The sequence below is a fragment of the Aspergillus japonicus genome (genome assembly GCF_003184785.1).
Source record: "Aspergillus japonicus CBS 114.51 unplaced genomic scaffold BO86scaffold_34, whole genome shotgun sequence".
Lineage (NCBI taxonomy): Eukaryota > Fungi > Ascomycota > Eurotiomycetes > Eurotiales > Aspergillaceae > Aspergillus > Aspergillus japonicus.
In genome coordinates this window covers 118135-140012 of record NW_020291671.1, presented here as the reverse complement: position 1 = coordinate 140012, position 21878 = coordinate 118135, and the positions used below count along the sequence as shown (strand labels likewise).

At 56.5% G+C, this 21878-nt stretch overlaps 11 protein-coding genes across 11 annotated transcripts; 5 read left to right on the top strand and 6 right to left on the bottom strand.

Moving 5' to 3' along the window:
• Positions 1-110: 110 nt before the first annotated feature.
• Positions 111-1370, bottom strand: BO86DRAFT_410831 (CaiB/BaiF CoA transferase family protein; the record flags this gene model as incomplete). The annotated part of the gene is made up of 1 exon (XM_025674534.1): positions 111-1370. One exon carries the CDS (start codon positions 1368-1370, stop codon positions 111-113), a length of 1260 nt encoding a protein of 419 aa, XP_025526381.1.
• Positions 1371-1747: 377 nt separating this feature from the next.
• Positions 1748-2672, bottom strand: BO86DRAFT_400788 (uncharacterized protein; the record flags this gene model as incomplete). The annotated part of the gene is made up of 3 exons (XM_025673727.1): positions 1748-1927; positions 2080-2211; positions 2352-2672. The coding sequence occupies 3 exons, from the start codon at positions 2670-2672 to the stop codon at positions 1748-1750; spliced, it is 633 nt and encodes a 210-aa protein (XP_025526380.1).
• Positions 2673-5484: 2812 nt separating this feature from the next.
• Positions 5485-6427, top strand: BO86DRAFT_341382 (glutathione S-transferase family protein). The gene is made up of 2 exons (XM_025669076.1): positions 5485-5659; positions 5716-6427. Exons 1-2 carry the CDS (start codon positions 5510-5512, stop codon positions 6268-6270), a joined length of 705 nt encoding a protein of 234 aa, XP_025526379.1. The 5' UTR covers positions 5485-5509; the 3' UTR covers positions 6271-6427.
• Positions 6428-6582: 155 nt separating this feature from the next.
• On the top strand, positions 6583-8491 carry BO86DRAFT_400786 (phytoene desaturase family protein; the record flags this gene model as incomplete). The annotated part of the gene is made up of 4 exons (XM_025673726.1): positions 6583-6616; positions 6668-6789; positions 6845-7381; positions 7487-8491. 4 exons carry the CDS (start codon positions 6583-6585, stop codon positions 8489-8491), a joined length of 1698 nt encoding a protein of 565 aa, XP_025526378.1.
• Positions 8492-8581: 90 nt separating this feature from the next.
• Positions 8582-10729, bottom strand: BO86DRAFT_410829 (terpenoid synthase; the record flags this gene model as incomplete). Its single annotated transcript, XM_025674533.1, has 7 exons — positions 8582-8618; positions 8699-9511; positions 9568-9858; positions 9912-10082; positions 10252-10493; positions 10548-10647; positions 10707-10729. 7 exons carry the CDS (start codon positions 10727-10729, stop codon positions 8582-8584), a joined length of 1677 nt encoding a protein of 558 aa, XP_025526377.1.
• A 1128-nt stretch (positions 10730-11857) lies between these two features.
• On the top strand, positions 11858-12470 carry BO86DRAFT_457135 (RBP protein). The gene is made up of 2 exons (XM_025677205.1): positions 11858-12126; positions 12178-12470. The coding sequence occupies exons 1-2, from the start codon at positions 11982-11984 to the stop codon at positions 12429-12431; spliced, it is 399 nt and encodes a 132-aa protein (XP_025526376.1). The 5' UTR covers positions 11858-11981; the 3' UTR covers positions 12432-12470.
• Positions 12471-12611: 141 nt separating this feature from the next.
• BO86DRAFT_341379 (uncharacterized protein) lies at positions 12612-13721 on the bottom strand (the record flags this gene model as incomplete). The annotated part of the gene is made up of 1 exon (XM_025669075.1): positions 12612-13721. The coding sequence occupies exon 1, from the start codon at positions 13710-13712 to the stop codon at positions 12612-12614; it is 1101 nt and encodes a 366-aa protein (XP_025526375.1). The 5' UTR covers positions 13713-13721.
• Positions 13722-15263: 1542 nt separating this feature from the next.
• Positions 15264-15503, top strand: BO86DRAFT_400782 (uncharacterized protein; the record flags this gene model as incomplete). The annotated part of the gene is made up of 2 exons (XM_025673725.1): positions 15264-15424; positions 15491-15503. 2 exons carry the CDS (start codon positions 15264-15266, stop codon positions 15501-15503), a joined length of 174 nt encoding a protein of 57 aa, XP_025526374.1.
• A 1715-nt stretch (positions 15504-17218) lies between these two features.
• BO86DRAFT_380386 (uncharacterized protein) lies at positions 17219-17822 on the top strand (the record flags this gene model as incomplete). Its single annotated transcript, XM_025670717.1, has 3 exons — positions 17219-17427; positions 17497-17573; positions 17644-17822. The coding sequence occupies 3 exons, from the start codon at positions 17219-17221 to the stop codon at positions 17820-17822; spliced, it is 465 nt and encodes a 154-aa protein (XP_025526373.1).
• Positions 17823-17967: 145 nt separating this feature from the next.
• BO86DRAFT_390289 (uncharacterized protein) lies at positions 17968-19254 on the bottom strand. The gene has a single exon (XM_025672343.1). The coding sequence runs from the start codon at positions 19190-19192 to the stop codon at positions 18098-18100; it is 1095 nt and encodes a 364-aa protein (XP_025526372.1). The 5' UTR covers positions 19193-19254; the 3' UTR covers positions 17968-18097.
• A 179-nt stretch (positions 19255-19433) lies between these two features.
• BO86DRAFT_390288 (MFS general substrate transporter) lies at positions 19434-21633 on the bottom strand. Its single transcript, XM_025672342.1, has one exon. The coding sequence runs from the start codon at positions 21173-21175 to the stop codon at positions 19475-19477; it is 1701 nt and encodes a 566-aa protein (XP_025526371.1). The 5' UTR covers positions 21176-21633; the 3' UTR covers positions 19434-19474.
• Between the last annotated feature and the right edge of the window lie 245 nt (positions 21634-21878).

The window sequence follows — 21878 nt, the reverse complement described above, 5'->3', positions numbered from 1 at the left end:
CATTAGCAACTACTAAGGTTGTTGAGTTTGATTGAAAGTTTGATATCAATACTTCATAGTGATTGATAGTGACATGCAGCTATCTGCACTGAACACCCAGCCATCCAGAGTTACTCCCGCTCAATCCCCAACTCCACCAAAATGGCCTCATTATGCTCCCCCACATCAGGCACCGCATCCATCCGCACATCAAACCCCTCATCATCTAGCGACATTCCCGGCGGCACCAGCGCGGGCACCGTCCCAGCCGGCGTCGACACCGAAGTCCACCGATTGCGAGCCTTGAGCTGCGGATGCTCCCACACCCCCTGCATATCGTTCACCCTAGCATTGGCAATCGCCGCCTGATCCAACCGCGCAATCGCCTGCTCGACAGACAATTGCGAGAATGCATCGTTGATGATCCGCTGCAGCGTGTCTCGATTCTTCACGCGCAACGAATTATTCTTGAACCGCTCGTCCTCCGCCAACCGAGGCTCCCGGAGCACCAGTTCACAGAACTGGGCCCACTCGCGCTCGTTCTGGATCCCCAGCATCACCGACTTCCCGTCACCAGCCTCAAACGGACCGTATGGATAGATCGCAGCATGCGATGCGCCCGCCGGCTTCGGACCAGTTGCATTCCCGTACGTGTAGTACATGGGAAACCCCATCCACTCGACCATCGCCTCCAGCATCGAGATATCCAACTCAGCCCCTCGGCGGGCTGGGTCCCGGTCGCGGCGGTACAGCGCCGCCAGAATGCTCGAGTAAGCGTAGCTCCCCGCCGCGATGTCAGCAATCGAGATGCCCACTTTCGCAGGCTCGCCGGCAGCAGTTCCCGTCACGGAGAGCATGCCAGCCTCACTCTGGATGAGCAAATCGTACGCCTTCTTGTCACGGTAGGGCCCATTCGACCCGTAGCCGGAGATGTTGCACACGATAAGGGAAGGGTGGGTGGCTTGGAGATCGGAGTACGACAACCCCAGGCGTCCGCTGGCGCCGGGGGCGAGGTTCTGGACGAGGATGTCGGCTTTGCGCAGCAGCTGCATCAAGACCCGGTGGTCGCACGGCTCCTTCAAGTCGAGCGCCAGGCTCTCCTTGGAGCGGTTGGTCCAGACAAAGTGTGAGGCCAGCCCGTTGACGCGCGTGTCGTAGTGGCGGGCGAAGTCGCCGACGCCCGGTCGCTCGATCTTGATCACCCGCGCTCCGAGGTCGGCTAGCTGGCGCGTGCAGAAGGGGGCCGCGATGGCTTGTTCGAGGCTGACGACGGTGATGCCGGTGAGGGGGCCGGGTTGACGCGATGCGGGGGTGGAGAGGTGCCGGACGCTCAGCTGCCGGTGTGTGCGGAGGGTGCGGAGGGTGCGTGGGGTGACATGTATTGGAGGCATTGTGATTGAACCTGGGGAAGTGATTCATTTCGAGAAGAGAGGAGAAGGACCCTCACTGATCTGGATATATGGATAACACGGCGACTGAGACCTCGGTCAACATGGCCGATCGGTAAAGCGGGAATCATACTTGGTATTCGGCTATATGGGGGTGCATGCCTGAGGCCACTGCTCGCCTTGTAAGTTAAGTATCGATATGCACCTTGATTCTTCGATCAGACATTACCAATTTGTACATCTTTGTTATCTCTGAAGAAAGCATGGCGTGTTCTGACTTTCACTGTGTCAGAGTCGAAGGCCCATGAATACTACGTAGTATACCTTCCCTTCAATCATAATAAGTTACAACGTTAACAATTTACTCCGGAGTCGCTCCTCTACTCCTCCTCCTTCTGCTCGCGGGCCTTGCGGGCTCGCCGGGCAACCACATACCAGGAGGCCAGTGTGAGGAGGGTCAGTAGCACCGCCAGGACGACGAAGATCCAGAACGGCTTGGAGATAGTGAAGCCACCCTGGTCTCCGCCATCGAAGTCGAAGAGATTCATTCCGAGGATTGACTGGGACTTGATCAGTTAAGCATTTGTCTCGGCCGTAGAAAAACGGTGCAATTCTCAAGTCGCCTCAGGCGACACAGAGAGACCTAGGTAAAAGAGAAAGAGAAATACCAAAAGAGGGGATAAGGGGTCCAGGAACTGGGTGGGAGACTCACGGACACAAAGCTCGCAGGGAGAGAGATCAGCGTGACAAGCGTCATGGATCTCACTGTTGAGCTGTCGTCGAATGACTCGGTGCCCAGCTTGAACATCTGGCTGTTCACCTTGAGGCTCACAGCGATGGAGAGCTATGCATGCTACACGAGCAGCAGGCCTGATGGTTAATAGTTTGGTCGGCAGATAATCTAATAGGGTAAAAGAGGGAACTTGTCGAGATCTTGGTTGGTAGGTGGACCGGACGGTGCACTTTCTTTTCTTCTCCACGTACCGAATTTGCAACTGCCTGCAGTTCGTTCTCCAAGATTCGCGCCCCGTGTAGGCTAGCCGTAAGATCGGCTTCGTAATTGGAAAGCTCATCGGCAAAGGTGTGATAGTCCAGCGCCAGCGCAGCATCCGACTCGGAACCATGCAGTATCCTGTACACGTGGCTGAGTTGCTGCACCGTCTGCAACGTGACCGTGAGCCGTACAGCCAGTGAAGAGACTTTATTTCCGACGGGTTGGGGATCAATGACAGAGCGGTGCTGGATCTCTTCATCGTAACTGTCGTATAATGGTAGCATATTCACGAGCCTGCGCTGTACTCCCATATTTGAGATATTAGCACGGCGTTTTTGATTACTGTTCTTTTTCCTTTTCCAGAAGACATCGCTGGCATAAGATGGACAGAATGGTAAGAAGCAGGGAGAGAGAGAGGTTGTAAGACACGTGTGTCTGGTTGAGAATGAAGTGTATAAGGACGCTAGACTTCCGCACCGTGGTGTCAATCTCCCCTCCAAGATATGAGATGTACGGTCTCCAGCTTCTGACATACGCAGCCAGAATCATCCGACGCAGCAAACACCAATCCGTCGGGCAGTCGTAGTGTACGGCCTGGGTTGCCACAAACTGCTCCACTGATTGCTTAACAGGGAATTGGAGTGTATATGCACCACAATCCACAGGTTCTCGGAGTTGGTCGGGTCCAGGCGCTGAAAGACAGCAGCCGGACGGGGAACCCATCCCGGGAAATTGGGTTTATTCGGCTCGTACTCTGGGAAGGTGAGTAGGTAGTGCGTGTCTTGAGTGCCGTAGTCAGAGTCAGTGACATTAGATAGGCAAGCCTGAAGCCAAATGGGGGACAAACGCACCAATGCATCCATCCAATCGTGGCCGAATGTGCATTACCCCGCGGCCTGCATCAGCGCTTGTGGGCCTGCCTCCAAACAGATGCACTGGATCGAGAAAGGCTGGGTCAATCTTATATACATCAAGCAGGATCTGAAACGTGAACTCGGTGATGGCGAGGGGTCTGACAGCTATCGGAGAGGAGATAGATCTGATAAAGGATTAGAGATGTAGAAGTCCTTCTGAAGACTAAACTCAAGGGAGAGTTGTGTACACTATGCGGAACCGTGGCTTTGTTGTTGTGGTGATATGTCGCTCGAATTCATGGCTGTTGTTGAGACAACAGCGGACTTGATTAAGACCATCCATTGTCATCTCCGAACAAAAGGTCCTGGCTTGTGGGACGCTGACGTTGTCGGCGGCGAATGGCGGGGAAAAGGTGGTTTACGCGCCCTGAAAAGCGACTAGAGGAATAACTGCCACTGGCACTACTGCAGGATCCCCCTGTCACTAGAACGCCACAAATCTCAGTCATAACAAATGAGACTCTAGTGCTCATGGCTACAGCCACTGCTCCATCAGCCGAGAACACCAGGACTAACTCCCACTCTTCGTCATATCAAGAAGCCACACTGCTGCGCAGTCTGCCTCGCCAACTCCAGTCTCTTTACAAGTGAGGCAACCTAACCAGCAGGATTCGTTTTTACCAAGGCTTGAGTTCATGACTAGCTATATTTCAATTGATCGTTGAGGAGATCGCTTCATCATTTAACCACCTTATAACATGATAATATCTTCTCACACCTTGGGGAGAATGGAGCAGGTGTTCGAGATGTAACAGTGGACAGAGGTACTGTACAGAACATACCTACCTAATCACTCAAATGTGAGCATCCACAATGGTCCAGTTAGCCCGTATTAAGGAATGCAAGAGCACTTTCTTCCCAGTCTCGACCACGCAGCCAACACGCAGGCCAACAGCAGGCCAAAGTTCCGAACTATCACAATCCTTGATGCGCGCGTATGCTCCATTCGTGGGACCTTGATATAAGCCGCCTGAAGTGTTCCTCAATGTTAGTTGGAGGCTGTGGCGAGCTATTCACAAGAACGACTGAGAGTTCGTAAACCTTGTACCTCAGCAGCGTGAGGCGTTATTGAAGGAGCTACACCATGAATGAACGGGGCCCTTAAATTACGCCACCTCTCGCTGCGAGGACAAATACAGCCGGAAGGGAATGGTAGAGCTCCTGCTGGAGCGTGGTGCTGGCGTCGATATCCGCTCTCGGGAAGGCATGACTCCTCGAGTGGCCGCCGCCTATGGTGGCCATGAACGGTTAGTGCAGATGCTGCTCGGAGAGGGTGCCAAACATGAAGACCATTGCGACGAAGGCTAGACGAGGCTGCACTAAGCAGCTCAGGGAGACGAAGGAGCAGAGGTGTTGTATCAAACCTGCGCATATCTCGGTCCCGATGGCCCTATCAACCGCCCCATAGAGATCTGGGAGCGACTCCTCCGCGTCTACTTGTACGAAATGCAAATTTAGCGCGCGTGGAACCTGCTGTAAAGCAAAGACTTAAAGCCCTTCGGAGGCTACACGGACATCGACGTGTCTTGATCGATTGTTGAGTTCCCTTGCCTGGTGAGGCTTTCGGCTAAAGTACTGGCTACGCGATACGGAGTGTGTGCCTCAGCAATGTCTTGACAGCCCTGATACCAGACCCCCCAGCAGATCGGTCAGCATGTGCTTGGAGCTGAGATAACACCCTATCGACCATCAACTCGCATTTGGGATTTGGCCTGCTGCTTTCCGCGCCCTTTGCCATTCGGGAGGACTATTCACTGAAGGACTATGCCTCACCAATTTCCCGTCGCTGCAAAGAGCGATAACTAGAGATGCGCCTCGGATGCCCTCAGTGTCTGGACTTAATGGGAACTTTGATCTTATCGTCTGGCCTTATTATTCATCTATTCGCACCACACTCAGTCTGCGAGACTGCGTGTGATTTATATTCACGTGGACAGGCCAACTATCTCGATCAACCACTCTGAAAGGTGATGACAAAGAACCAGCGAGTACCCTGCACGCTCCATTCCTTAAGATAGACGTGGCACTATCTGCAGAACAAGTTGATTTCTAATATCCGGGGTCGGCCTCAACTACCGAATTAATAATAGACAGAGCCGTGGAATTACGCGATCCGCTCCCCACTTGGCGTGGACTGGCGTCATCCCGCGGTTATTAATTCTCCCCGCAACCCCTCAACTTCCCAACTTTCTTCCCCTCAACACCATCGCCAGAACATTCACTGTCACAAGAAAATGTCTCCCAAGATCACTCTCTACACCAACCGCCTGTGCCCCTGGGCTCACCGCGCGCACATCGCCCTCATCGAGCTGGGTATCGACTACGAGGAGGTGACCATCGACCTGGACACCCCGCGTGAACCATGGTATCTTGAAGTCAACCCGGTACGGCCGCTTTTCCCTACACTCCCCCCATCCCCTCAACACTAACAGCCTTCAAGCGCGGTCTCGTCCCCGCCCTCTCCTACGACGGTACCATCATCCTCGAGTCCGCCATCATCGCCCAGTTCCTCGTCGACGCCTATCCCTCCCACATCCTGCCCCCTTCCAACACCCCCGAGGGAGCTCTCAAACGCGCCCGCACCACCTTCTTCGTGGACACCTGGGCCAACAAGGTCTCGAGCCTGTACCACGCCACCCTGCGCTCCAGCGACGCCGACCGCCGCGCCTCCAGCGACGCCTTCGTCGCGGCCGTGAAGAAGGAGATCGAGCCGCTGATCTACCCCGCCCACAGCGCCGGCCAGGGCCCCTACTTCGAGGGCAGCGAGAAGCTCACCTTCGCCGAGGTGCTGCTGGGCTCGTTCCTGCTGCGTCTGTTCTCGCTGGCCAAGCCCGAGTACGGGCTGTTCCCCGCGGACCTGGTGCAGACGCTGGAGAAGGAGACGCCGAACTTCAAGCGGTGGGCGGAGGCGACGATCGCGCACCCGAGCGTCAAGGCGATTTACGACGAGGAGAAGGTGGCGACGCGCACGGTGCGGAGATATGGTCAGAAATAGTGCGTGCGAGATGGAGGGCGACGCCAGGAGCGGCGGAGCTTGCTGTAGGGAGTGCGCAGGGCTGGGTCCGGTTTTGTACTTGTTGTAGAATCAAGGTTCGGCAGAACCGGGAACGAACGGTCTGGAGGGTCGAGTCCCGGTGCCTCCGTGATGTAACCTTATCTTGCAGCCCGCTAAATATGCATTACTTCATTGATGACCTCAGTTGCGTCGGCCGTGGTCGGTGCTATTTATTGTGCACATGCTGAGAAAATGTATAAACACTTGGCATCGGGCGGGTGGGGAAGTAACACAGGGCAGAGTTTCCGCATAATGAAGTCCAACCCTCCCAGCGTGATTATCGTCGGTATGCTACCACTGCCCTCTCCGATTGAATTCCACATTGAATATTCTGTAGGCGCCGGCGCCGGCGGAATAGCGACCGCCGCCCGTCTGGCGAAACGAGGGTACCAGGTGACAGTGGTCGAGAAGAACGACGCCGTCGGGGGACGATGCTCGTTGATCGAGGAGAACAACTACGTTCGCAACCCCCTCTGCCCCAAGCACCTACACACCACTAACAGACCCAATATAGCGCTTCGACCGCGGGCCCTCCCTCCTGCTCATGCCCGAATACTTCGAAGAAGTCTTCGCCGCTCTCGACACGACCCTCGCGGCCGAGGGGGTCGAGCTGCTGAAATGCGACCCGACCTACCGCATCTACTACGCCGACGCCTCGCCGCCCCTCGACCTGTCCACCGACATGGCCGCCATGCAATCCGTGATCCAGGCGCACGAAGGGCGGTCGGGATGGGAGCGCTTTCTGCAGTTCCTGGTCGAGGCCGGACGGCACTACAACCTCTCGCGACAGCACGTGCTGTACTCGAACTACCCGCACGCGTGGAGCATCGTGAAGCCGGGGATGGTGCGCAACATCTTTCGGCTGCATCCGTTCACGAGCGTGTACGCGCGGGCGGCGCAGTACCTCCAGTCGGAGCGGCTGCGGCAGGCGTTCACGTTCGCGAGCATGTATCTCGGGATGAACCCGTTCGAGGCGCCGGGGACGTACTCGCTGCTGCAGTATGCCGAGCTTGTGTATGGGGTGTGGTATCCGCGGGGAGGGTTTCGACGGGTGAGTATACCTCCCTCTATCTAGTAGTACCCATCCACACTCTACATATACCTACCTCGCCAGCCCTAACTCCGCATTCATGTCCACAACACTAACAAAGCGAAGGTCCTCGACGCAATCCACGCCATCTCCACCCGGCACGGGGCAACCTACCGTCTCAACACACCCGTTTCACACATCACCCTCTCCGCCGACCAGAAGACCGCCACCGGAGTCCAACTGACGACCGGCGAGACCCTAACCGCGGATACGGTGATCATCAACGCCGACCTGATCTACGCCTACACCCACCTCCTCCCGCCCACAGCATACTCCACCTCCCTCACGAAACGCGAAACCTCATGCAGCAGCATCAGCTTCTTCTGGTCCTTCAACACGACCCTCCCCGCCCTCGAATGCCACAACGTCTTCCTCGCGTCCGAATACAAGGAAAGCTTCGACGCGATCTTCCACGACAAACACCTCCCCAGGGACCCAAGCTTCTACATCCACGTGCCCAGCCGGGTGGACCCCACCGCCGCGCCGGCCGGCTGCGACGCGCTCGTCGTGCTCGTCCCCGTCGGCAATCTGGCCCCCTCCCCCTCCGCCCCGGACACCGCTGCCGCCAAATCCCGCCCAGAATACTGGGACGCTATTGTCACGCAACTGAGAGAAACCATCCTGACCACAATCGAGTCCCGCACCGGCATGCCCAGCCTGCGATCGCATCTGATCCACGAGAAGCTGGAAACCCCGCTGACCTGGCGCGAGAAATTCAATCTCGATCGCGGCGCGATTCTGGGCCTGTCGCATTCGTTCTTCAATGTGTTGGGGTTTCGGCCGAAGGTGAGACATCCTGATATCAAAAGTTTGTTTTTTGTCGGGGCGAGTACGCATCCGGGTACGGGGGTGCCGGTTTGTTTGGCGGGGAGTCGGATTGTTTCCCGGGAGGTGGTCAGGGATTTCGAGGGGGGGAGGGGGTGGGATGCGTCTGGCTGGGGGGGTGCGGGGGGTTTGGGTTTAGGTTTGGTGGTGCCGGTGCTGGTGCTGGTGCTGGTGGCGGGGTTGATGGGGGTTTGGGTCGTGGGGTGGGTCTGGGGGTGGCCTGTTTGCTTTTTATGGTTTAGGTAGGTTGAGTGTCGACTTTGTGTTTGGTACTGGAGTTAGGGTTGGTGGTCCAACGGCATGGGGACAGAGGGTGGACAGTTTCCGCGGCTGCAATCAGTATACCAAATTGCACACAAACCAAGAGACCCCGCTAAAACATTCATTTCTACGTAAACCAAGTCGTTCATGCCCCTGCAGGCCACAGCAGGCGACTACAACATCCCCACCCACGCAACCCGAACCCGCCTCCCCACCGGCAACCGCGTCTTCCTGGCCGTCTGCAGACTTTCCCCCCTCCGTTCCCGCAGATACCGGCCAATCTCCATATAACTCTCCACCGTCGTGCGCACCGGCCCTCTGACCCCGGGCGGAAGCGCCTCGATCGCCCCCCGCGCCTGACCATACAGCCCCTCCGCCTTATCCAGCAACCTCCCCTGCATCGCGTACGCCGCCGGCGACCGGGGATCCTGCAGAATATCCGCCGGGGTGAGCCCCATCTCCGCCAACCAGGTCGTCGGGATGTACACGCGCCCGATCGCCGCGTCGCGGTGGATGTCCCGCGCGATGTTGACGCACTGCAGCGCCTTGCCCATCTGCCGGCCGGCGTGGACCATCGCCTCGGGGTCGTAGAGTTGGGATCGGTTGTAGTGGTGGTGGAGGAGGCCGAGGACGAGCTCGGCGACGGTGCTGGCGACATAGGTGGCGTAGCGGTCGAGGTTGGGTTCTGTGGCGATGGGGAAGATTACCTTTTGTCTTGCGGAGGGGGAAGCGGTTGTGAAGGCTAGGTCCATCTCGAAGCCTTTGAGGAGGTCGTAGAGTGGTGGCGTGGTCATTCGGGAGAGCGGGAGGGTGGCTACTGCGCGGTGCAGGAGGTGCTGCTTGGCTTGATTGTTGTACGGGGTTCGAGGTTTAGGGCTGCGTGGCTGCTCCTGCGGTCGGATCCGCGCATCCAGGCACCGTCGACACTCCGCGATCCAGAACTGGGCTTCCCCTTCGTCTTCGGCTTCGTCGATGAGATCGTCGATCACGCGGCAGAATGAATATCTTGTTTCTGTTAACGGTGTTTGTTGCTGGGGCAATGCGGTAATGGGAAGGCCTACACATAGATCAGATCCACCCTGACTGGCCCCTGGAACAGTGCACTCCCGACGAACATGCTCTGGCTCTTCTCGTGCAGCCGCGCGACGGCCTGCTGGAGGTCTGCAATAACAGAGGCTTCAATGGCCGGCGGGTGAAACACCGCCTGCAGGACGCCCTTCACCGCATTGCGCATCGTGCTGGGTGCAACGCCCGTGCGGATGGTGGTGTACTCGGCCATCGCACAGGCGTAGTCGAACCCCACCAGCCCGAAGACGATCATCACGTTTGTTACGAGGAAGAAAAGCATTTCCCTGTCGATCAATCAGTTTATATACAGATAGCAAGACAAGAAGAGGGGATGTACTCAATCTCCAGCCCGAAAACATGGACCCCCAATTGCGTCGCCGACTCAATCGACCACACCCCCGCGGCCATGGCGCTGCGATCTGCGACCCACAAGTACACAGTCGGAAGGACGATCGGAGGAGCAGTCGCTTTCCACGGCAGACTGACGATGAACGGGGAGACCAGCATCCTGACCATGGTTAATCCGGATCCTGGTTTGCGTACCCCGTGGGAAGGGGGAAGTCACCAACCATTGAAGAATCACAACAGGCAAAGCCCAAATTAGAATCAACCCCAAATACCTCCCACCCCCTCCAGATACAAGGCAACCCATCCCGATCGCGAACAACACAACCAACCCCAGCCCCCCTAGATCCCGCGCCCGCCGTACCGGCCGCCCGGGCAGGTACATGGGCAACACCAGCGCTTTGGAGCAGATGCAGTACACCAGCCCTGTGATGGTGGTCTGCAGGACGAAGAAGGCGACCTCCTCCAGCGGGATGTCGTAGAGTGTTCGGTTGAAGGTGGCGTCCGGGGGATAGGACCAGATCCCGTGGCGGATCAGGTAGGAGTCCCATGGTATAGTTGCGGTTACCGCTAGCTATCGTCCACGGTTAGATTTGATCTTGAAGAGTGTAGGGGGGAAGGGAGGTACAATATTCAGAAACGTGATCTTGCAGATGTCTCTCCTCGTGAAGAACGGGTAGTAGAATATAGTGAGTAGGGCTGCGACCGGGATGGTGTAGGTGCAATGGCTTGGTAGTTTCTTCGTTAGCAAGGTGACTCATGGTCATGTTCGAATGAAAGCACTCACAACCACAGATACTGAACCCCCATGGTGATCGTTTGGGTGCTCCGTCGCAGTGGACGCTGTCAAAACGATTCCATAAATACAAGGGGTGGCGGTGACGAGTGTGACCGGGAAATTGTTGGCGTCATTGATGTGCTGTGATGCAAGGTCGCATCCATGCGGCAAGGGCTGGGGCTGGGCTGGACGCCGGATAAGACCGGGCTAGTTGCCCGTGCCCTGACTCGCGCCGCCTGCTTGCGGATACCCCGGCGGGAGTAGCAGTCGTCCGATCTGGGAATCACCGGATTTTCGTCGGCAAAATCAAGCGCAGCTGCTGGAAATCCGGATCGCAAATCCCTGGTCTTGTTCTGGGAAAGTGAGATTGAAAGGGTGGGGAAGGAAGCGTGGAAGTGGGAGGGTTGAAGCTTGTTCGGGTTGCTGGTTCTGGGAGCATGGGAGAAAGAATCCCCACATTCTTAAGGTTGATCAGGGTAGAGCCGGGACGCTGACTGGGTGGCCGAATGTACCGGCATGCCGTTACTTCCAGGTGGATACCGGGATACTTGATAGTATTCCTGAGGAGATAGCTTGTTACCTATGCCGCTGGATTCCATTGTTCTATTATTGTAGTGGTAAAGGAGACGGAGGCTCCATGAATCGAACCTTGAGTTGTCAGTGTCTGGACTGCGTGGATGGAGCCTTCTTGTTCTTTGATATGATGCTTCACTCGATGGTATCATGTTGTCGGAAACCTAGCTAGACCATCAACTCTTGCTCGGACCGTTCAGCCAATATTAGCATCCCAGACTCTCTTATGGTACGTTCAGCTTGTTAGTGACTTGGTGGCGATTATAGTGGGGTAAATCGTCGACAATCCATACATAATGCTCACAGGCCGTGGCAACCGTTACCTGCGCCAGTGTTACAGCCAGAAAGAGGCAAGTCATGAGGGCACAACAGGTAAATCTCATGCAGGTTCAGTCATATTAGACCGGTCAGACATGGTGCCAAGCCTGTTGCACCTGTCATGCTGACTTGACTTTTGAACGGGGCTTGTGTGGGACGATCGCAGTGTAACACCCAATGTGACTATGCACAAGGCAGACACGGGGTATACAAACAGCCTAGAAGACGCAAAAGGCCTCGTGCTTATCATTGGCACAGCCCCGCTTACACGACATATATCTTGGTGACATCTCCCAACAATAACTCAGGATCCACCGATTTGCTATTTCCTAGTCTACACTGCTTGAACTTTCTACGCTGGAAAGTCCCCACCCTGACACCAACCCAAGCAAAATGCATGCCCTCCCTGTCCATGAAGTTCCCATCGAGTCTCCATCCCCATCCGAAATCTTCCAGCTACCCACCGGCGAAACCGGCTACCACTGGATCCTCTCCGATGCAGAGCGAAACCATATCGCCGAGATGCTCGAAGTGGAGGGTCGGTCATCAGACTCCATCGATCTAAAAGGCTAAACTGACCGCAATCAAGACAAATCCCTTCTGACCCTCCGCGGTAACCGGATGATGCGGGAGCGCGCAACCTGCTCCGGCTGCGGCAAGCACTCCGGGCTCGACGACCTCGTCCACAACGCTCTGTATGCCGGCATCCACGGCAAGGCGTTCATGTTGGACGTGCTGGTGCACGGGCCCAAGGCCGATAGTCCTGGGCATGAGATCACTTGCTCCGGCTGTGGATTTGTTCATGATGGCTTGTTCATGTGGATTCCAGCTCTACCCTGGTGATGTTGAGTGGACAATCTTGGCTCTGTTCTTAGGAGATTGGCTAAATTGATGAAATCTGCATTTATGTCAAGTCGGTTCGTCAGACCTAATGAGCAATCACTTCAATTTGCCAGATGTATATCGGTATTCGGCTCCTATTGGGTGTGTAGTTCTCGCGGTCGTACGTAATCGAGTCCTTAATCAACAGTGATCCTCACACTCTGACTCACAGTCGGTCTGACAGCCGTCCCATCCTCGCGCGTGCCGGCGATAGCTCAGCAACTGTCGCTCAGTCAAATGGTCCGGCCAGCTACTGTACCAGTCCAGGAATTCGGGAATGGAGTCAAAGCGCGGCCTGCGCCCGTACAGCTGTTGCGGCTCCCAGGGGTCGCAGTAGTCTACCTCCATGAAAACAATCCGCCATCCCCATTCACCAATATTGGGCGAATCCGGGACATCATCATTCCACTTTGGCTTCGTTTCTTCCTCCTCCTCCTCCTCCTCCTCGTCATCATCCGGATATTTGCGACAGTAAAGATAAGCACTATACCACTGGGGCCACTGCCCCTGATACCCTTCTGCCCCAGTAAGAACCCCCGCCTTGACCTCCAGATCGCAATCCACATCGGCCACAATCGTCGCTCTACCGAACAGCGAAGAATAATAGTCATTGGGCTGTTCCAGCGACTCCCGCAGATGCTCGCACTTTGTGCGCACACACTCATGGTATCGGTCCTCACGCTCCTGCCGCCGCCGTCTACCCTCCCCATCCTCATCCTCCTCGCCCTGCGCTTCCTCCCCTATCCCCTCCAACTCCTCGTCCTCAAAATGGATATCCAACCCAGCCGCAAACTCCGCCACCCCGGACTGCCGCACATCCGGATCTCGGACCTCGTGCGCGTACCGCAGGAACCGGCCCAGCTCCTCGCACCGCGGGATCACCCCGGGATGCTCGCTGCCCTCCTTGGCCGCCCGCGCCTCCGCCTGCCGCTGGAACACTCCCTGCAGCATATCCAGGTAAATCTGCCGCGCGGTCTCGGTGCGCAACCGGGCCGGGTAGACCCCGTCCATGCGCCGGTCGGGCACGGCGTCGTCGTCCACCATCTGGAGGTAGGGCTGGCCCTCGTCCCAGCGGTCTGGTTCTGGATTCCAGTCGCAGTGCCGCCACTCCGCCATCCGCTGGATTTTCTTTTTGCCGGGGGCGGTCGGGTCGCGGGCTTCCACCTCGGCGATGCGGGATTGGATGAAGGCGCGATTGGCGGTAAGCATGCGCCTGCGAAAGCGGGTGAGGGCTTCGCGCATGGCGATGTCTGTAGTGGTTATATCCGCGGACTGGGATGGGGTGTTCTGGTCGGCCATTGTGTTGGGGGACAGGTTTAAGCTGTAGGTTTGCGGCTGGTGACCACACCGTGGAAAAAGAGATAATCGGCAGCGCTGTAAATGGAAAGTGATTGGATGTCGGCTGATTAGAAGATCGTTTAACTGGGTTTTCATGGAGTACATGCACCAGCAAGCTATTCGAGCGTTACCTGCGATATGCTACAGCAGCATGTCTGAACCCTTTTTTTGTGACAATCAAGATGTTTCTCGCTAGTGTGGATCGGATCGGGTTCCATTGTGGGGCGGCTAGGCACCGATTCACACCAGGTTGCAGCTTTGCACCAGGTTGTATGAAGGAGAGCTAGTTATCTGATTACACATAATTGTATGGGATTCAGTCTTTTTCTCCCAACAATTGCAGGGTGTACAGTACCATTGAACGTTGGACAGTGCGTTCAGGGCAGTCCCGCCAAGAGAAAGCCCAGAATTCCAAGGCAGCCACATCGCTGCCTAGGTCTGACTTCATTTCCTCTGTTTCTCGCCCTAGGCTTCCCCAGCCCTGGGACTTCAGTCTTCACCCGGCACTCAAGGTACTTGACTCTTCAATGGACGACGACGAAGCTTCGAAGCAGTAAACCACTTGCGACAAATGTTGGATTGCCAGCCAGGTGCTCCGACTTTCCTACTAATTACCGAAATTGGCTATTCCTAGCCAGATTGAGGAGATTTAGTCTCTGAAGTTTCGTTTACTCCATGGCACTTAGATGGCAGTGCCGACTCGTCGCGTCAGTTAAGTTTATACCACCTCCCATGGTTTCTCTCTGTCGACCTACATGATTTTGTTGTTTGTTCAGAATCGAATCTAACAAGGCTTACCGATAATTCAATCACGCTTACACCGCCAATTTGCGGCGAGGACCTCTAGCAGCTGGGGTCCCAACTTCGATCCAGTGGGACCTTGAGGATGATGACAGGTGAGAATCAGCCAGAGGATGGTGTTTATCTGTGCAGGACTTTGCCCCACCAATTCTTTCTGTTCGTGAGACTTGCTCGGGTCTTCTGCTGCGGAAGAAATGGGTGGAAAGCCACACCCTTTCCGATAAATTGCAAGAAAGACGCAAATTGATGCAAAGATAGCCGACTGTCAATCAACACTTAAGTGATTTGTGAAATAGCAACCCCGTTATATCTGGACAACCTCAACGTAAACTAACCAGTGTGATTCTGGTTCCGCACATTGAATACTCGTACCATTCCCCCGCTTCTTCCTCTACCCCCGTCGACCTCATAATATCCTCCATCATCCCATGGTCCCGCCTAGGGCACTCACCACCCAAAGACATTCATTTGTTGAGCCTCCGTCGACCGAGAAACACACTGGCAAAAGTACATCTCGCTCCTCAAACTGTAAATCGTACTAAACGTCCATGAAAACCAAAGCATCACACACCCCATGAGCTACAGCACCGCTGGAGATGATCCCCATTTTCAGATCCCTACCGCGAGGCCGGCCCGGTATCCCTCACCCAACTAATGTCGCTCTACTGCCTCGAGACCGGCGATTTCCGGTCCCTATCGATGACGCGCCAGGGTCAGGTGCTCCTCGACGCCAAGCCCCAGGTCTTCTCTGTGATTGACCAAGGCACGCTGGATACTGGGTGGATTGCCCTGCACGCTTTCGGTCGAACGGACAGGTGGCGGCCTCAATGCACCTGTAGTCGTGGCATATGGGGGCTGAGATGCTCCTGGCGTGCGTGCAGGGCTGGCAGTTAGGCCGGTGGATTGATGAGCATCTTTCCCACTATCTGCAGCCTCATCCGTACGTGATCCCTTTGTTTTTCTTCACCCTCTTTACCTACGGTTTCAAACCTGAACGAAACAGCAGACTACACTACACTGCTATGTAGTTCTAATGTTACCGCACGGATTCAACATGGACCTGCCGTTACTGGAGACCATCGCCTCCGCCCATCAGAAAGGAGACTTACGGCTCACACATTACTCCCCGAATGACTAGGCGCGGAGGTTGGAGAGACTCACTCCGGGGGATGTTGTGCTAGAAGCCCAGAGCTTGGAGGCGGAGCATGAGCTGACCCACGTGTCAGATGACATCGATCGTTATGGATTCGAATGATTCTTTCCCTCTCTATCCCGTATTCTGATGGATCCACGCCAGGTGGTGAAGATGGTGCTTCTTGCAGCGGTGTCTTTTGCTCTAGGCCATCTCCTTTGTTTTCGAGGGATGCAAGGTTCAGACTAGCTGAAAGGACGACTTCATCGTGGTGTAACATGTGCTCGAGCGCCACAACATCCCCAATGAACCTTCACTACTTGAAGCTCAAGAGGTGTCTGCGGGATTTCCTGGGGGAAGAGAAACCTAGCAAATCAAGCCTTGTGCCCAGCATCGCCAGGGAGCTGACAGGGTATTGGCAATGGCTTGGCATCCCCAGACATCATTGACCGCCAAGGTCGTCGACTTCCGAATATCGCCACCGTATAATGTATCTATCCCTTGAGTGACAGTGTATTGAAAAGTCACATAAAACCAGCCAGTTATACATGCTACACATGAAGTTGTACAGTACACTAGTATGTTTGTGCGATCATAGAAGTCCGACGTAGGAGGATGCGCGACCGACAAGTTGTCCAGTATTGTATCCATAGTGTGTCATGTTTATATCAGAACCCTAACTATAGCTCCCTTGCCTTCTGAACAAACACCCCCAACCGACATCATTCATCCGACCGTCCCAGCGACTCCCTAACACGAAAAAAGGCACAAGCCAACCGCCTCCAATCCCCCGCAAACCAGATACGAGCACCCATGGCGCAGTGATATCGTGTTCCGACCCAGTGGATCAGGGTCTCGGCACCTCCCCAACGTCATTGTCCTCGGGAAGCCGACCCACGGTTCCAGCCCCCAATACGAACATGTCACTAAATATGACAGTCCGCAGATCTGAGGTACCCAGGTACATTACGGGGTAGAGCCAGACCCACATACTGTGATCTCGATGAGGCTTAAAATAGCATCGCGGGTGATTTGTCCGGCCCGAGGATGATCACCTGCAGGGCTCGTATCCTGTCTGGAGGAAATTTGATCCTACCCGAAAGAATTGACTTTTGCGTGGAGATTGGACCCTGTGATTTGTGGGGGTTGTGCTGAGAGGGCGGAACACGAGGTTGGAGGTATTTGGATGGGATGGGGACGGTGTTCTTGAGGGGAGATATCGTCGTGGGCTGTGTTATGCCAAGTATCGCCAAGGGGGGGTCGTGGACGTCATTATTTTGGGTAGGAGCGGGATGGTGGACTTGTCTATGGGTGGTGCTTGCGGAGAGGGATAGGGTTGCTGGGACGGTTGGGGGGATAAATAGCAGGTCCATCTCCGCTGCTTCATGGCGAGGTTCTGTATCAGATCACGAACGACACGCGCAGAACTACATCAATCGTATCAGACTTTGAACCAATCCCCCGAGCTTGCATCAACATGCATTTCTTCACCCTCCTCATCCTGGCCTACGCCGCGCTGACCGCCGCCGTGACCTGCGACGTCCGTGGCCAGGTCCACAACTACTTCGACTGCTTCAAGTGCCCCGCCCTGGCCTGCGGGTACAGCAAGCGCACCTTCATCACCAAGGGGCTCACGCGCGACGTCAGCTGTCTGTGGACCGACGGCGAGCGGTACAAGGGCATCAAGTACGTTCTGCCATCTCATCCTGATACTCCGTCGTGGTGTTCATGGTAGTCCGCTGACATTTGATGTAGTAACTGGTACTATGTCCCGAGTGACAAGTGCTATATCTGGGGTGGACGGATTGACACCAAGCACTGCAAAGGAATCTGTAAGTCATGGGATTCCTCCCTCGGCTCTAGAGATAGAAGAGCGATGCTCGGGTCACTAACATCCCGCAGCCAAAATCCCCAAGTGCGAGCCGTGCAACCCCCAGCCTGGAGCGCCGGTGCCTCTGCCCGTGGCTCCGCCTCCGGCTGCGGCTGCGGCGGCTGCGGCGGCTGGGGTCAGTGGTGGTGGCCCGGGAGGTCGGCGCGATTTGGAGGAGGAGAGGGATGTAGCGGTGGAGTTCGAAGCGTAAGCTGAAGTGGCAAGGGTTGGAAAGGGGTATGGCGGACGGTAGGCAGAGTGGGTAGTATGTCGTGGGGGCTGGTAATTAGGGTAACGCGATGTGGGATATGAATTCCGGGAGACTGTTATATGCTTCTTTTGAAAAGCCGCTACTCCTTGCCTGGATTTTAGTGATATTGACTGTTATGCTATACTTGTATCTTATTCACTGATACTTACGCTGCTGACTGCAATTCGCCGAACTTCAATCCTTGACCGTAAGCATACCGTGCCCCTGCTCCTGACCTACAAATCAATCTCCACCAGCTTCGCCGGCTCCTCCCCTCCTTTCGGCGGGGTGATATGGCCCCCATTCGTGGTCACAAACAATCTCCGCCCATCCCTGGAGATCACGCCGGAGGTACACCCAGCGACCTGGGCACTCTCCCTGGTGCCCGCCAGGACCGACCGCTCCCCGGCGGCCGTAACCCTAACCACCTGGTTATCCGCCACGGCCATGAGATACAGACCCCCATCCTCAGCCACGGCAAAGTCATCCACGACCACCCCCGACGCGACGGTCTCAACGACCCCGGCCGCTCTGACGGTCTGCGAGGAATCGTCCCACCGCACCGGCACGCGAAAAACCGCCTGCACGGAGTCGGTCGAGTAGTACACGAAGCCGCGCCACACGCGCACGCCGTTCACCCCGAGCCCCAACGGATCCGTCGGCGACGCCGCCATGCTGGCCGTATCGTTCAGCGCCACGCGGTACGTTCCGGTTTGGGTGTCGAGTTGCCAGATCACTCCATTCACCGAGTCGGCGATCAGCACGACCCCCGCCTTTTCTCCACCCCTAGCCTGAATCCCAGTCCCCCCGGACGGGAAAAGCGCCATCCCATTCAACCACCCCGCCTCGGGCACATCCGCCATCTTGCGCACGGACACAGCACCCTCATCGCCATCGCCATCCTCATCCTCCCCCGCAACACCCCCCGAAAGATCAACCTCATAAATCCCCCAGGACCCCGGAACAGGATGCCCAATGTCCGTGATCCGGAGCCGTCCCACGACGACCGCGTACACCCCATCCTGGCCCAGCGGGGTGATCCCCATGCAGGCCGTGGCGTTGGGGAAGGACGCCACTACCTCGCCCCGACCGGTGGAGACATCGATTGACCACAGTTCGGGGACGTCCATGCGGGTTACGAGTAGCGTTGGCGTGGTGGTTGCACCGCTCGGGGCGGGGCCCAGCGCCAGGTTTTCGAGCCAGGTTCCGTTTGTGCGGTATTGGAATTTGGTTTGTGGGGTTGTTCGCGGGGTTATGGCTTGGGCAATTGAAGGGGGAAGGAAGAGGAGAGCGAGGGTCCCAAGGATTGATAGGGGGAGGGGGAGGTGCATTCTGGTCGGGGTGCTGGTGGTGAGGTAGCTGGCGGAAGTGATAGGTTTGGGGAGGAAGGTAATGTGCTGCGCTGGGGGCGGCTCGGTGGGAGAAACGGTGCTTAAATACTTTACTTAGGGCTTGGGAGCTACACGGGACGGGTGATCGGCCGGTGCTACGTTACACCCTTGCTGTGGCGTGGCTTGCATACACTATTGGTGTGGTGCAGCTTGGCATATTTGATGTACAGTGCTGATCGACCTGCTATACTATCCAGAAGCTATGGATACATGACACTGCAACTATACAGCATACGGCATCTCCTCCTCCCGCAACCGACTCGCCCGCCGTCCCGCGTGCTTCTCGCGATCCGCCGCCAGCGTCTGCGCGAATTTACTCCGCGCCCGGATCGCCGGCCCCTTCCAGTAGAAGATGTAGATCGGCACCGCCACCAGTGCCGCAATGCACCCCAGCAGCGTCGACGCCCACGCCAGGTGGAACTTCCCGCCGATGTTCTCGTACAGCGGCGTCGCGTACATGGTCGCGATGCCTGCCAGGAAGTCCCGCGCGAACCCGTTGCCCCCCGTCGCGGAGGCGGAGTACGGCCCGTAAGCGGCGACCATGTAGTCGATGGTCGCCATGTAGATCGCGTAGTTGGCGATGGCGATCAGACACGCAAAAATCAACGGGGCGATCCACGGCGCGTACGCGGGGCCGATCGACGTCCATGCAAATCCTAAGAGGCCGATCGGTTCGAGGGGCGCGAGGAATAGCAGTAAGAGTAGACGTCGTTCGGCCAGGCGCGCCGCGGAGCCGTCTTTCTGGCGGATCCTGCGCTGCCGCCAGATATCCGGGAGGAAGATGAGGTACGCGATTATGTATCCGAGCAGGATGGCGCAGAACGCCAGGCCGTTGGTCAGGGTGTTGAAGCCCCACTGGTCGAAGACGAGGGTGAACGATTCCGTGAAGGTGAAAATCAACGCATCGGAGAACCCGGAGAGCAGCGACAGAAACAAGACGATGGGCTCGCGCAAAAACATCTCGAATGGTCGTCTCCAGATCCGCAGAATCTCGCGCAATTCGAGACGGTTCGTCTTGAGCTCGTTCGGGCCGTAGACCTCCTCCTCGCCCGACTGGCGTCGGCGCTTGGCCTCCCGGTCGAGGAGCACGGTGGCGCGCGTCTCCGGCATCAGTAACAGATGCAGCACCTGCGTAAAGCCACCGAAGATCAACTGCACCCAGAACACCCACTGCCAGGTCAGGTACTGGCCGATAAACCCCCCGAAGACGGGCCCGATGGTCGACCCGCCCACCGAGGAGAGCACCACGTACGCCACCGCGAACCCCTGGTCGTCCGCCTCCCACATATCCGCCGTCATGCCCAACGTGACCGATCCCCCGGCGGAGCTCAACCCACCCAGGAACCGGCAGACGACGATCGTCCCGAAGTTCGGCGCCAGCGCGCACGGGATCTGCCAGATGTTGACCAGGAACAGACTCAGCTGCATGATCGGCCACCGTCCGAACTCCTCGCTCCACGGCGCCCAGAGCTCGCAGCCGATCGCGTACGCCACCAGGAAGATCATCTGGCCCACCCGCGCCGCCTGCGCGCTGACGCCGAAGGTCTCCTCGATGCCGGTCAGGGCGTCCGAGTACACGCCCGTGTTGAAGTTCATGGACATCTGCACCATGAAGATGACCGTCAGGATCGTCCATTTCTTGTACCACGGGAAGGAGAAGCCCAGCTTGTCGTAGCAGTCGTCCTCGCTGAGCTCCCGCGTTCCGTCGGGTCGGGATTTGCGGGAGGAGGATCCATCGCTGTCGGAGGAACGCTGCGATGCGTGTTCGGTTTGTGAGGTGGTCGGATGGTCGGACTCGGAATGTCGGCGTTGAATGTTCTTGTTGTCTGGTGGGCATGCGGTCTTCTTCTCGTCGAACCCTTCTTGGTCTGTGTTGGGTTTATCGTTGGGGTGGTCGTTGAGCTGGGTGTCAGAGCTGGTCATTGTGATGGACGGTGCAGGAGATCCGTCAAAGTGGTTATGTAGGTATAAAGGAGGCAAGCAGAAAAAGCCATGAAATTAGTGTATCAAGCCCCACTGTCACTCAGATAGACAATGCTTAAATTGGCCTGGAATGCGTGGTAGAACAAATGTGGGATCGAAGGCCTTTATAGCCGCCGATCTATACTTATTTCCATCTCCATCACATGCACAACGTCTTCGCAGTAGTCAGTATTATGACGTTGAAGAGGACAGTCAACAGTGCCGTCAATAGTGCCGTCAAAGACATCTATCAGCATTGTCGGCGGTTTGATGGTTCAGGTACGGAAAAGATCTTCTCCTCTCTGGCGTCATAGCCTGGCCTGTCAGCCCATTGGCCCTGGGACGTACCACGGGCGGTGATGCTTGTTTTTGCCAGGCTGGTTCCACGCGTAGGCGATATCTCAGTCTATTGGCCGTTGATGCACGACTGACAATGGTGCATCGATATTCCGACTCCAGTAACCTGGTCGGCCTCAGTGCGTGGCAAGCCGGGGTTGTCCGGCGGGAAAACATGACCGGGGTCCCAGACACTGGCCTCCCCAAGACCCAATGATTTAATTGGTCTGCCTCCGGGTACGATAAAAGATATGAGTAAATCAGACGAGTGGACGGGGAGAGGAATTCACATGACGTCAGGCCGATAGACAGAAAAACTGGTGCCTGA

Coding starts and splice junctions, on each gene's coding strand:
- BO86DRAFT_341382 (XM_025669076.1), top strand. CDS start 5,510: ATGTCTCCCAAGATCACTCTCTACACCAACCGCCTGTGCCCCTGGGCT. Junction 5,660..5,715: donor GGTATCTTGAAGTCAACCCG/GTACGGCCGCTT, acceptor ACAGCCTTCAAG/CGCGGTCTCGTCCCCGCCCT.
- BO86DRAFT_457135 (XM_025677205.1), top strand. CDS start 11,982: ATGCATGCCCTCCCTGTCCATGAAGTTCCCATCGAGTCTCCATCCCCA. Junction 12,127..12,177: donor CGAGATGCTCGAAGTGGAGG/GTCGGTCATCAG, acceptor ACCGCAATCAAG/ACAAATCCCTTCTGACCCTC.
- BO86DRAFT_390289 (XM_025672343.1), bottom strand. CDS start 19,192: ATGCACCTCCCCCTCCCCCTATCAATCCTTGGGACCCTCGCTCTCCTC.
- BO86DRAFT_390288 (XM_025672342.1), bottom strand. CDS start 21,175: ATGACCAGCTCTGACACCCAGCTCAACGACCACCCCAACGATAAACCC.